The sequence below is a fragment of the Erpetoichthys calabaricus genome, chromosome 11 (genome assembly GCF_900747795.2).
Source record: "Erpetoichthys calabaricus chromosome 11, fErpCal1.3, whole genome shotgun sequence".
Classification (NCBI taxonomy): domain Eukaryota; kingdom Metazoa; phylum Chordata; class Cladistia; order Polypteriformes; family Polypteridae; genus Erpetoichthys; species Erpetoichthys calabaricus.
The window spans coordinates 134455359-134469887 of record NC_041404.2 but is presented as its reverse complement, the minus strand read 5'-3'; the positions used below and the strand labels follow the sequence as shown (position 1 = coordinate 134469887).

General features: G+C 41.2%; 1 protein-coding gene across 1 annotated transcript in view; it reads left to right on the top strand.

Moving 5' to 3' along the window:
* Positions 1 to 12931, top strand: part of si:dkey-26i13.8 (kinesin-like protein KIF19) — an 88509-nt gene extending 75578 nt beyond the window's left edge. The window contains exons 19-20 of the mRNA XM_051933626.1: positions 4185 to 4304; positions 12014 to 12931. Coding sequence (XP_051789586.1) covers positions 4185 to 4304; positions 12014 to 12150 — 257 coding nt within the window. The 3' untranslated portion in view covers positions 12151 to 12931. The remainder of the gene's footprint in view (positions 1 to 4184; positions 4305 to 12013) is intronic.
* Positions 12932 to 14529: the final 1598 nt, after the last annotated feature.

The window sequence follows — 14529 nt, the reverse complement described above, 5'->3', positions numbered from 1 at the left end:
AGTAGGTCAATATGACCTACTTTTCCAGTACAGACACATTGATTGGTTTTTGCAGAAATTGCTTTCTTTTGTTCCCAGTTGATGACTAAAATACAACATCTGCTTATTAGCAAACTGTCAATACCCTTAAGTCATGATTGGCTATTACTGATCTTTGTACCAGATGTCATGAGATTTCATGAGTCAGAAAGCCGATTTTTTTCTTGCCAATATACTGCACAGTTTCAATACAAATAAACGTAATGCTGTATGGCTCATTCCTATAATACATACTGTATAATTCACAGGTACAAGTACATAGTTATAGCATAATTCTTTATATGCTGATTCTAAAAATAGAGCAAAGGCAAGAACACAATCATTTAGAGTCACACATTAACTTGGAGGTAGAAAATGAACTGGCAACCATGAAGTTTAGAGCTCACTGCTGAGCACTCAACTTACTTCAAGATGCTTACAGATAATCTGAAACTCTGAAACTTCTCTGTAGAAACAAAAACAAAAAAAGATTTAGAATTCAGCCCTAAATCCAAAAAAAAAAATGTATGATTGTGTAATTTAACTATTGTTGCAGAACACCAAGTAAGAAAATAAAAATAAATATTGTTTTTCTTTCTCTGTGAATATGCTCCTTTGTCAAGATCAGACCCACAGATTACAGTGTGTTGCAAAAATAGAAGATGCTTTATCACTTCCTTTGCTTGTTGCCTAGATTTCTATCAACTGGCATGGTAAGGCTTTGCTATTTTGTAATGTACTTGTGCCATCCATTGTTTCTTTAAAAGTCACAACAAATTCTCCAACAATCCATCCCTTTTTTAATCCAGTTCTGGGTCACTTGAACAGGATGCCAGACTAATACAGGTCACCCTCACATGTTTGTACCTGGTCATACAAGGCAGTGCAGAGTTCTGATATTTCAGTTTGGTTCAATTTACTGTGACCTAGTGATCTGTACTTAAAACTGGCTTAGATCACCCACATAGATATAAAACAGAATGGAGAAATGAACAGTAATATTGAGATAAATTACATTCTACTATTTACAGTGAAACAATAATTAAAAAATATGAAAGAAATGTAGGAAAAATCACCATAACAGAAAATTAATCAAATAAAATCTTTGGCCAATAAAAAATGATAATATTATTGGAGAAAATAAACCTCAGTGGGAGCTGAAGTCCTTTGGATTACCGTATATACTCATGTATAAGTTGGATCTTGAAACCGGAAAAATCGATTATAAAATCCTACCCGACTTATACATCAGCTCAAAAAAGCAACACTTAATTTTTTTTTTTTAACATCTTCCTGCCTCCTCCAATCTCGCATCAGTTTTTCAGACACATCGAATTTTGTCGCAACAGCGCAGTTACCAATTTCTTTCGCTACTGCAATAAAAGAAACCAGCTTCATATTTTCTTCTGATCGAATGCTCCATCGTAGATAAGGGATTCTCTTACGATAAAGGTGTATGAAGGTGTGAGATACAAAAAACACAAATCAGTTCAAACTATTTGCTTCAGAATAGTTCGGGTATTACTGTGTGGTCATGTAGACACAATACATAGAAGAAAAAGGCAGTGTGCTCCATGGTTACTCTTTTAGGTGGGTGTTAGCATATCATAATCTAATAGCGTGAGTTTTCCGCATTCAAATTATACGCCTGACATTACAAAATACCAGAAATTATACGATCAAATCAAGTCCCGACTTATCCGTGGGAGAACTTATCTGCAAGTATATACAATATTTAGAGTCAAAGTTTAGCTGCCCTCCCCTGCAGGGCTACTACTGTAGTACATGAGGCATGTCGATTCTGTTTCTGAAATATAATAATACATAATATGTAGTAGTAATATGACTTAAAAGATAAATGGGCAGAATAGTATCCCTGATTTTATGTTTGTCATAATAAACCATACGAAAATACTATGTAAATACAAAGACAGTAAAAATGCTATTAAAGTAAATTGTAATTGAAGTCCCGTATTATTGTGGGACCATTACACGTCCATAATCAATTAAACAATTTTAAATCCTATACCTGAGTGCCATTCACAGTGAGCACCATTAAAAGATGTTATAAAAATGAAGAACAAAAATACAATGTAAGTAACTTTGTAACAAAATTATAAGACTCTTGAAAAGCAAGCTAAGTCACAACATCAAATCAGAATATAATACATTTACATCATTTAGCAGACGCTCTTATCCAGAGCGACTTACAACAGTGTTTGTTAGTTTTTTTCGCATACCCCTTGGGGTCAGAGCGCAGGGTCAGCCATTGTACAGCGCCCCCTGGAGCAATTACAGGTTAAAGGCCTTGCTCAAGGGCCCAGCAGAGTAGGATCTCTTTTGGCAGTGACGGGGATTCGAACCGGCAACCTTCGGGATACCAGCGCAGATCCTTAGCCTCAGAGCCACCACTCCGCCCGTAATAATATATAATCCTAGTGTTTATAGGAATTAATTGACATGTAGAACTAGCAGACAACATCATAGCTTCAGTATCTGTATTATAGCAGAGCCATTTCTATAAGAATTAAATGTGCGAATAACACATCCAAAAAGCAATGCATCAGAGTTGGTATACATGTGAGAGTGAATGTGAAGATTAATGAAGCCTGAAAGATTAGCCCAGGAACACAGTCCCACTGTGCTGGAGGGCACAAAAGTGAATGTGTGTTCTCTGAGAGATGTTGTAGCAGGTCTAAGAGTCAGTGATAAGGATGGAGTCAGAAGATCACACATGCCAGTGTAGTGAATAGCAATCAATAACAAAAATAACTGGAATACAGTATTTTTGTTAATTCAAATTATTTTACTTCCAGTTATTAGAAATGATGCCACTAATTATTTTTTTCTGGAAAAAGAAAATGTGGTATATACTGTAAATGCTGTTGTAAATGTTCATATTAATGGACCATGGCTGGTTCTTGCCTTGTGTTTAATGACACCCAGATAGCATATGACTGGTCCTGACCATTTATTTTTTAAACCTATAAAATGTGATTATTAAAAAGTATATTCTGATAGATTAAAAGTCTGAAGAAATGCCATTCTAAGTGCCTTGGGGGGTAAAGGAATAGATTGTCAGCCAGCTGCATAGGTTGCTCAGTCTTTTGCTGTTCTATTCAGCTGCTATAAAAAAAATAAAATAAAAATGACTCACACCTCAACTCCCCCAATGTATGGATTTATCAACAGATTTTAATATAGGATAGCTAATACTACTTTCACTAGATCTGCATGTGTTTGAATATTTCGAGTCTGAATAGTATATTAACTTTCATTAATTAAGATATAATAAAGATATAAACATTGTATATGTGGTCCCTGCTGCTTTAGTGGTCAAGTTGGGCAGGCACTCTTGAAAATTGAGAGAATTTAGCAGTAGATGAACATCGAGGCTTAATTTGGAATTGGCTACTCAATCTCTGCATTAGTGAAACACCTCAAGTGTCGTGCTGTGCTACGAATCACTGAGTTACCACTGGGATAAATGGCAATTATTTGAAAAATGATTACCTTAGATAAATCAATTTTTGCTGAATGTAGTTGAACAAAGTACCATACTGTTCTTACTGCACAATATATAGTCATCATATTTTTGATTTTGATTTGATATACTTTGTTAATTTCCAAGAGGAAATTGTCTTTTCACGTGACCTTTGGGGGGCAGTGATATGTGCCTACTTAGGCATTATTTGATAATATTTTTCCTTAATTGCCTTTTATATATATATATATATATATATATATATATATATATATATATATATATATATATATATATATATATATATTTTTTTTTTTTTAATGCCCATTATGAAAGTATATTTTTAATATTCACCCATCCATTGACCCCCTGCTGCCCAATCCCCCACCCACCAACATGTCAGGGCCATTTTAAAGTTAATGGAATCCAAAGTTTTTCCTAGCAGCACAATTTGTTGCTGTGGCTGAGATGCCAGTCCCTTACAGGGCACACCCACGCTTGCTATTTACAGTAGATGAGCCAAGTGACTTGTCAAAATCTCTTTGGAATGTGGAAGGAATGGTAGCCCTACAGGTTACATTATTTAAACAGTCTGGGGCGCAAGTATTGTGAAACAGCCAAATCATTGCCCTGCTTGAGTGCTTAAATGAATTATTGTGAGTAGTTGTTGTTTTTTTTTTAGGTGAATCTCATTTGCAGATCCTTCAAGTAAGAGATACGCCTCCATCCAATATCTATCAGAATAATGCGGAAGGAAAAAAAGGACACATTGTCCAAAAGCGATTCAGAGGTATTAACAAAGGTGTGTATTTTATTATTTCCAAAATACTTTGCCTGGCTTCTGAATGTTTCACATTTGAAATTCCAATCTTTTCTATTTTAGAAGAATTGTTGTTTTTTTAAGCTTGATTCATAATTTAAAAATAACTTAAGCAGACCCTTATCCTTGAATGATGCCAGAAATAATTAAATATTAAATATATCTTAAATATTATGTCATCTAACATAACTAACTACCCTAGTTTTACTTTAGATTAATTATAGGTTCTTATTTTAATTATATCCACACTGCTTAAACAAACAAAACATTATGAGCTGTTATATTGTATAAGGAAATTATGTTTGATATTGTAGAATGGAAGTGAAATTGTCTCAGAATATAAGGGACTTGAGCTGAGTTTCCAGCTCTGCTGCTGTCTGTATGAAGTTTGAATCTTAGTTTTTATTTTATTATTTATGCAATGCTACTTGTACAAAGCCTTCAATTTTTGAAAGTGTGCCATGTGATTCTAAGGATTTCAGGACTATAGCGTAGGGCATTCTTTCTTGTGATGGTATTAGGGTGCTCCAGACCTGCTGTTTTTACTCTTCCTCACACATACCCTAAGTATATGTAGCTTATTGATGGAGTCAGGACTTTAATAAAACTACACAGTTTAGGTATCCTTGAACAGAGTTTGACTGTCTTCTCAGTGAGATCTGTCTTTCTTGTTGGGATAGAAGTCTGTGGAAACCATAATTCAAAAACACCTCACCTCAGTTATTAGCATTGGAAAATGATAAATTTTGATTTTGAGCAAATGTATTCCAGAAATTTTGCTCTACAGAGTGGATAATTTTATGTTTATTGTGCACATTTCTGGCCTATTTTTTGCCTAGTTCTGGAATGGGAATTTACATCTTTGAACAAGATATTCTTCATTTTCTTCATAATAAATTATATATATATATATATATATTGTCACAAGAATGAGACATCACACACTGATAAAGGATTGGGGCAGCCACCCGTATAATATGGTATCCTGGCTGCAACGTTGAAAATGCAAATATAGAGCACTGATGTGCATACAACAGAGTCAACAACAAGACTGATTCATAAGGGAAACGGTTAGACTTTTAAAGGGGAAGACAGGAAGTGAGGTCGTATGGGTCTGGCTCAGGATCATCGGTCATTGGTTCAAGCCCGGAGGTGACATCACAGGGGCTGGAGCCGGTAAGGTCTTCTTCCATTGGCTCGGTCCCGGAAGTGACGTCATGAGAGCCAGGTGAGATCTCCCGGGAATGGTCTACAGGCAAGGGAAAAAAAGAATCAGTGCACTCTGCCACATCCCAGCATGCCTCAGAACTTCCTTCCCTCGAGCCCTTTAGCTGCCTCCCATGCGCACGTGTGTGACAAGGCCCCCCCTTAGCCCAGACCCATCGGGTCGGGCAGACCCAACCGAGAGGTCGTGAACCCGAGAAAGAGCATCAGTGTTGGCATGGAGATGACCCCGACGATGGATGAGCGAAAACTTGTACGGCTGTAGGTCAAGAAACCACCTGGTGACCCGCGGATTCGACTCCTTGTGCAGGGCCATCCACTGTAGGGGTGCATGGTCCGTGACAAGGGTGAATTCCCGGCCCAACAGGTAGTACCTAAGCTGAGTAATCGCCCACTTAATCGCCAAGGCCTCCCTTTCCACCGCTGCATACCTGGTCTCCTGGTCCAACAGTTTCCGGCTCAGGAACATGACGGGGTGTTCGACGCTTTGGCTCAGCACAGCCCCCAGGCCTGTGTCCAAAGCGTCCGTCTGGAGGATGAAAGGCAGAGAAAAGTTAGGTGCTTTCAGAATGGGTGCGGACGTAAGGGCCTGCTTCAAGTCACTAAATGCAGCGCCAGTCTTTTCAGTCCATACCACTATGTTCGGGGCCCTCTTCTTTGTTAAATCCGTCAAGGGCGCCGCTCTCTCCGAGAATCGGGGTACGAACCGGCGGTAGTACCCCGCTAACCCGAGAAAGGCTTGGACTTGCCGCTTGGTTCGCGGACGGGGCCATTTCAAAATGGCATCTACTTTTGAGCACTGTGACCTCACGGTACCCCGACCCACCAGGTAGCCTAAATATTTGGCTTCGCTTAATCCAAAGAAACATTTCTTGGGGTTAATCCGGAGCCCGGCCTCACCAAGTGCCCGCAATACCGCTCGAACCTGCTGTACGTGCTCCTTCCATGTGCTGGAATAGATGACTACGTCATCGAGGTAGGCAGCACTGTATGAGTTGTGAGGTCGGAGCACTTTGTCCACCAGATGCTGGAAGGTTGCTGGAGCCCCGTGTAACCCAAATGGAAGGACACGATACTGCCAGTGTCCGCTAGGGGTGCTAAACGCGGTTTTTTCCTTCGCGGAGTCCATTAAAGGAACCTGCCAGTACCCCTTTGTCATGTCAAGTGTGGTCAAGTATCGAGCCTGCCCAAGCCTCTCGAGGAGGTCGTCCACTCGCGGCATTGGATAGGCATCAAATCGGGAGACTTGATTAAGCCGACGGAAGTCATTGCAAAACCTCCAACTTCCGTCAGGCTTCCCGACTAGCACAATGGGACTGGACCAGGGACTATAACTTTCCTCAATCACACCTAGATCCAGCATGCGCTTAATCTCAAGCTCCATTTCAGCCCTTTTTGCCTCAGGAAGACGATACGGGCGTTCTCAGACAATAACCCCGGGCTCTGTCACTATGTTGTGTTCAATCAGAGAGGTCCTTCCAGGGTTTTCACTGACTACCTCCCGAACGGCCCGGATAACTGTTTCCAGCTCCTGCCGTTGTCTAGGACTTAAATCCGTACCAAAGTTAAGGTTAGTAGTGTGAGCGAAGAGTGAGCGGTGCTGGCCGGAGGAGGGATCGGGCTCCCTGTCCTTCCACGGTTTCAGCAGGTTGATATGATAAACCCGCTCCCTCGGCCGACGATTGGGTTGACTCACCAAATAGTCGACGAGGCCCTTCCTCTCCTTAACTTCGTAGGGGCCTTGCCAATGGGCAAGCAACTTAGAGTGGGAGGTAGGCACTAGAACCATGACTCGATCTCCCGGTTGGAACTCCCGGAGAGACATGCCACGGTTGTAACAACGGACCTGTGCTGCTTGTGCCGCTTCCATGTGACTTTTAAGGAGGGGTCTAATCTTTCCAAATCTATCGCGTAACTGCGCGATTTATTCCAATATATTTGTAGTGGGAAGAGCCTCTTCTTCTCATCCTTCCTTTAGAATATCTAATATGCCCCGGGGTTGTCGCCCATACAGTAACTCAAAAGGGGAGAACCCCGTGGAGGCTTGTGGGACTTCCCGATAGGCAAAAAGGACGAGGGGGAGGAGCTGATCCCAGTTCCTTCCATCCTCGCTGACCACCTTACGTAGCATCTGTTTGAGAGTCTGATTAAATCTCTCCACTAGACCGTCGGTTTGAGGATGATACACCGCGGTCTTTAAGTGCTTTATTTTCAGTAACTTTGCATTCTCCTTGAACGTCTCCGAGGTGAATGGTGTCCCCTGGCCCGTCAAGACTTCCTTGGGGATACCCACGCGCGAAAAGACCCCTAGTAACTCCTGTGCAATGGCTTTAGAGGTAGCTGAGCGCAACGGAACAGCTTTGGGGTATTTGGTAGCGTAATCCACGAGGACCAGGATGTATTTGTGTCCTCGGGCTGAGGGCTCTAAGGGTCCGACTATATCGACCCCAATTCGATGGAAGGGAACATCAATCAGGGGAATAGGAACGAGAGGAGCACGGTCCCTTCTTGGAATTTGTCGCAATTGACACTCCGGGCAGGAAGTGCAAAAGCGACGAACTTCCTCATTGATTCCCGGCCAGTAGAAACGGAGCTTAATCCACTCCAGGGTTTTTTCGGTGCCCAAGTGGCCACCTAGGAGATGGGCGTATGCTAACTCGCAGACCTGCCGCCGGATGGTTCGTGGGATTAGCAGTAGCCGTCTCTCCTGCCCCTCATGCATCGCTACCCGATAAAGAAGGTCATTTTCTACAACAAAGTAAGGACCCTGTGGCATGGACTGATTAGTGCGCGGGCCGTTGACTAGCACCACTGCATTTTTTGCAAACTTCAGGGAATCATCATTCCACTGCTCTCTTTTAAAAGAGGCCGGCGTCTCTCTAAATTGAAACCGTAGCATGGAGAGAGGGTCTGAGTCGACCTCAAGGGGCGTGGTTTCCACCCGCTCCATCGCGGCGTGTGTGGAAGACGTATCAGCACGCGATGGCCTGGGGGTTGCCACGTCACTCAGGCCGGCCGCTTCATCTCTCTCTGCCGGCTGATTACACGGCGTGGAGGCAGCTTGAGATGGCTCATCCCCATCCACAACTAGGCCCAAGTGAACCCCGGGAGTGGTATGTGTCTTACCGCTTTTAATGTTAGGCCAGTCATGCCCAAGTACCACTGGGAACGGAGGATCGGGAAGGATTGCCACGGTCACTTTCTGTACTGATCCTCCGTAGCTGATGACACAAGCGGCAGTCTTGTACCAGCGGGTTTCCCCGTGGACACTGGTTATACCGGCCTTAGCTTTCAACCACTGTCGCGGTAGCACAAAACGGTGAGCCACAATGGAAATGTTGCTGCCGGTATCGAATAGAGCTGTCGTTTTAAAGCCGTTAACGATCACCACGTCAGTGTGTGGGAGCGTCAACAGGTTTGTCAGAGCACACCAAGCCCTCTTCCCCCTCCACCTGCAGTCCACCTCGTTCCCAAGCGGTTTGCGTGTCCGCCGCTCCGGGGACGTCGGCACAAGCTCTGGTTTGTACAGGGAGGGGCTAGGTCTCGGGACACACTCCGGTTGAGTTTGACCTAGGTGACGGTTCAGCTCCCCCAGATTGTGAGGCCCCCCTACATCTTTCTATGAGCTCTATCATATTTTTATATTGTCTACCCCAGACCGGCTGGGTGAAATCCTGGGGTAGCGTTTGTAATAATATGAAGCAGGCCACCTTCTCTATCACCTGCCAAGGCTTCAGTTCCTGTGGCCGTAGCCACTGCCTTACCTTTGCTCATAGGGACCAGGCTTGTTGTGAGGTCGGCCTCTCAGGGTCGAACCTCCAGTTTTCCAGGTCACTCACCTGCCAGTCTGGGGCATCCCTAGGTGGGAAATGGGGTTCTGGCTTCACAGGGAGGCGGGCACTCTCCTCCAAGAGAGCATAAACAGTGCCCCCGGCCTCGCCCTTCCGAAGCAGCCCATGTCTGTGAGCCCCTCCTGCACACCCGCCAACCTGCCTAGGTTGCCTAGTGGAGCATGCTGCGGGCAGAGCCTGTACCGGGTCACACCGAAACGTGGAACACCCTCCCCGCCTGAAAACTCGGTCCCAGTACGCTCCCACCTGGGTATGTTGCACATCCTGTCCCCTTCTCTCCCGGGACTTCTCCATCCTGCCGACTACGCCAGTGTCACAAGAATGAGACATCACACACTGATAAAGGATTGGGGCAGCCACCCGTATAATATGGTATCCTGGCTGCAACGTTGAAAATGCAAATATAGAGCACTGATGTGCATACAACAGAGTCAACAACAAGACTGATTCATAAGGGAAACGGTTAGACTTTTAAAGGGGAAGACAGGAAGTGAGGTCGTATGGGTCTGGCTCAGGATCATCGGTCATTGGTTCAAGCCCGGAGGTGACATCACAGGGGCCGGAGCCGGTAAGGTCTTCTTCCATTGGCTCGGTCCCGGAAATGACGTCATGAGAGCCAGGTGAGATCTCCCGGGAATGGTCTACAGGCAAGGGAAAAAAAGTATCAGTGCACTCTGCCACATCCCGGCATGCCTCAGAACTTCCTTCCCTCGAGCCCTTTAGCTGCCTCTCATGCGCACGTGTGTGACAATATATATATATATATATATATATATATATATATATATATGTGTTACCGGCGGGCGGCACGGTGGCACAGTGGTAGCGCTGCTGCCTCGCAGTTAGGAGACCCGTTCGCTTCCCAGGTCCTCCCTGCGTGGAGTTTGCATGTTCTCCCCGTGTCTGCGTGGGTTTCCTCCCACAGTCCAAAGACATGCTGGTTAGGTGGATTGGTGATTCTAAATTGGCCCTAATGTGTGCTTGGTGTGTGGGTGTGTGTGTGTGTGTGTGCCCTGCGGTGGGTTGGCACCCTGCCCAGGATTGGTTCCCTGCCTTGTGCCCTGTGTTGGCTGGGATTGGCTCCAGCAGACCCCTGTGACCCTGTGTTCGGATTCAGCGGGTTGGAAAATGGATGGATGGATGGATGGATGTTACCGGCAATGTATGAAAGGCAGGAATTGTATAGAATGCCTAGGCAATATATAGAATGCCAAAAATTGGACGTTAAAGTATGAAACGATTAATATGTCACACATTTCCTAGGCATTCTATGCAATGCCAAAAGACAAACCGGCAAAGTATAAAATACTCCAGCTAATGACATTTCTAATGTTTTTGTAAGAAAGACAATTAAGTGCAATTTAAAATAAAACTCTTTCCTTCCTTGTTGCATCAAGTAGGTTCATATTTTATTTTCTCTTGTTTTCCTCAATAAGAAAGTCCTATACTTTATTTTGTATGTCTTTCATTTTCATATACGTCTTTTCAATAAAAGCCTTTTCATGACTCTCTTTTAATACTTTGCCTAAATAGCATTTGTCATTCTATATAATGCCTGGGTATTACATACAATGCCTCGGGAAAGTATATATAATATTAAAATAATTCAGATATTTCATACTTTGCCCAAAAACGCCAGGCATTCTATATATTGCCTAGGCATTCTCTACAATGCCTACCTTTCATACGTTGCCGGTAGCATATATATATATATATATAAATAATATAGGGTGACACATGAAAGAGAAGCCCTGTGTGTGGTAAGGAGCCCCACCCTGGTTTTAGCTAGCGGGACTCTCTGCTGATGTTTCAACATAACGTGTTTATTTTGCACATACCAAGTATTTTTTTATAATAGGTTTGGAATTATTTTATAGCGTGCTGGCCTCATAAGAGGAAATATCCTCAATGATAGTAAGTTGAATTGAAATTAATTAAATTTTAGTCTGCAACATTTTACTGCTAATATTGCATCTTTGTTTTTGGAAAAATACGTGCTTGGCACACATCAAACTGCTTATTAAAGACAAGACAAATTATTAAATTAGATGGCTTGTTACTACTTGCAGTCTATCAATTTACGCACATCTTCAAATATTAACCAGTGGTCCTTCTGTGATATACAGTATACGTGACATATTGCAATAGATTATTAGCTGAGATTTTGCTGTTATTATTCTCCAGATATTTTTAAAGTCATCAACACACTGTTCCCTAACTGTGACAAAATGATTCAAAGCAGTAATATGAAAGGTGTCTGTACTCAAACAGGGTAGCACTGCCAGTTTAAATATCATGTTTAGTGGCAAGTGCTGTTCCACCAATCAAACCAAAACCACAACTTTTGGACACTTTATTCTCTTTACATTTTTTTGGCTTTTAGTGATTCATTTGTGTGAACAGTACACATCTTCAACTGAGAATCGTGCAGTGCAACCTCTTCAGTGAAATGTTATTTTAAAGGTCTCATCAGCTATTTCCAAGACCATCTATGAGATGAAGAGTTAAAATGCTATGGAGAAAATAACTTCACGATAATGAATTTAAACTACCTTGTAGACTTATGCTGGTCGTGCCTGTGTTACTATTTATTTAATTGTTCTTAATATTGATTAGGACCCACAGAAGCCTACAACACAAACCATCTGTTGCCAAACCCTGGAAATTCAAAAAGACCACACAACGAACTGATGAGAAACCGCAGAGCAGGACCCGAACACAACAGTAAACTTCACACCAAGAACAAGAAGTGAGCTGTCCCAACTGCACACAAACAGCGTAATTAAAGGAATGACCATTTTGTAAGTTTATTTTGAAAGGTTTAACTCCTGCATCTTATAAACTAATGCTGTACATAGGGTGTCTCAGACGTAGGGCAGTTAGTCATATAATCAGTAATCATTATGCAGTTCTTGTTATTTCTTATTACTAGTGTTACATTCACTTGTCACTACAATTTTTATTTGCCAAACTTAGATACAAACCTTTGTTTAAAATGCTGTCCATTCACTTCAGCACATTATTTAACTCCTCTCTTCTACAGAGTAGTTGCACACAAACTGATTCAAGTCCATAGTACTGCAATCATTTAAGAATTCAAATTTTAAAAATGCAACACCAATGCTCTATTATTTAAAAGACACCCTTTATGAAAATGTAACTGAAAAGAACTATTAATGATTGTCGGTTTTATATTTTTAATAACAGGGGGTATAATGCGTCAGTTGTTAGAATTGAATTGGAAATCTTTTCAGTACAGAAAGCATATGTATGCTGCTAATTTACTGCTACAGACATTTACAATATTTTATAAAGATACTGTATGTAAATATAGGAATGGATCTGTTATTCAGCCTGCACTATTCTATAGAAACTGTAATGTACTATATTGGTTTTCTATTATGATGCATCTTTTTCTATGTCTGTACATTTTTAATATATATATTTTAAGATTTGTATAATATGTATAAATAACACTCTTAAAATGTAAAAAAAGAAACATGCACTTACTGAATAAACACAATGAAATACTCCATGCTCACTGTCATAATTTCAATGCTGGAAAGACAGATAGATATGAAAGGCACTATAGAAAGATTTATATAAACTTCATTTCTTTGTTTCCATTGATCCTAACATTTTACTGGGAAGTACAGTAGTGCCATGCTTGTGTTACTCTTTTAGTTAACATCACTAAATAAAAAATAAAGTGAAATATTCAAAGGTGTCTGCTCAAAATTAATAATCCCTGAGAGCTCCCTGGGAAAAGATCTTACATTTGTGGAAAATGACGTGGTGTCATGGATCCACTGTCCTCGGTTCAAGTCCAATGCTTGGTTGTTGTCTGTGTTGTATTTTTGTGTTCTCTCTGTGTCTGCATGGGATTTTGTCATTATGTTCTGAAAGATGTGTGTGTGTGTGTGTGTTGGGTTAGTTGGTGATTCTAGATGGCCTTAGTTGGCTGTGGAGGCTCGATGCACATACAGTACATACATTTACAAATATGAAAGTACAAATACTGTACATTAGGAAATAAAATAACAAACTGAATTGGGGCAGCTATTGAAACATTATAAATACTGTGAATAGCCAGAACCATGAATACAGGGGTTAATTTGAATAAATGTAATTTACTAGATTGAATTCTTTCTTCTATAATAATAATAGTCATGTAATATGCTGTATAAATCTGAATGTGTATTTGCCTGGTATGCAAATCCACAACTGAACCTGCAGTTACTCTCCACCAAATGTTGAGCAGATCCCTAATTTGTACAGTAGACGTCTGTAGGCTAGCTTTTGTTCGGATCATTTTCCTTTTGGGAACTTTATTTAGTGACCATACCCTCACTTTATTCCACTTTGGGTACATGGCTAGTATTGAATATCTTTGAATTCAATGCACACCAAAAGTCTAGAAGTGCTTATTGAAATTTTAGATTTTGTTGATTTAAAGCTCAAGTCAGGTTTTTTTTTTTTTTACTTTTAATAAGATCTTGTAACCAATGTTATTGCACACTTATGCAATCCATATATTAAAACCTTTAATTAAAGATGCGACATTGGTAATTTCAACATGTTTTCCATTATAAAGGGGTTGCTGCTCTTTTTTCTTGTTAATTCTTTTTCCTTTCATTTTTACAGGATTCTTACACAATATCAATGGCGTGTTTTCTGGTACTCATATTCTCAGCATTTCAGATGTGAGAAGAAGGATATGGCAGAAAGGCTTGTGAGATTTATCTTAGGGTCGGGATAACGGGCTTGATTTTGGTCCATTGGGTAAGAAGGTGTCCTGATTTTAGACAGGTCTGAATCCATCATCTTCCCAGGTTATCCTGTAATGTGAGGTATTTAGTAATTAATCTTAATCTTCCCTTTTACTTACAAGCCAGCTGGAGCCACCCATATGTAAAATCATATATTTTATACATGTTTGATATTTAAATTATTTGTAACTCTGAATTCCACAATATTGGGTGGAGCATAAAGTTTTTTATATTTGAATGTATCTTGATGTCACATATGAAGAAATGAAATTCCGTTACAGACAAGTGTCTGTCTATAAGTCCCAAAGGTATCAAAAGCACTTCCAATAATGCCCACTAGATCCCCAGCTAGATTCAAATGGG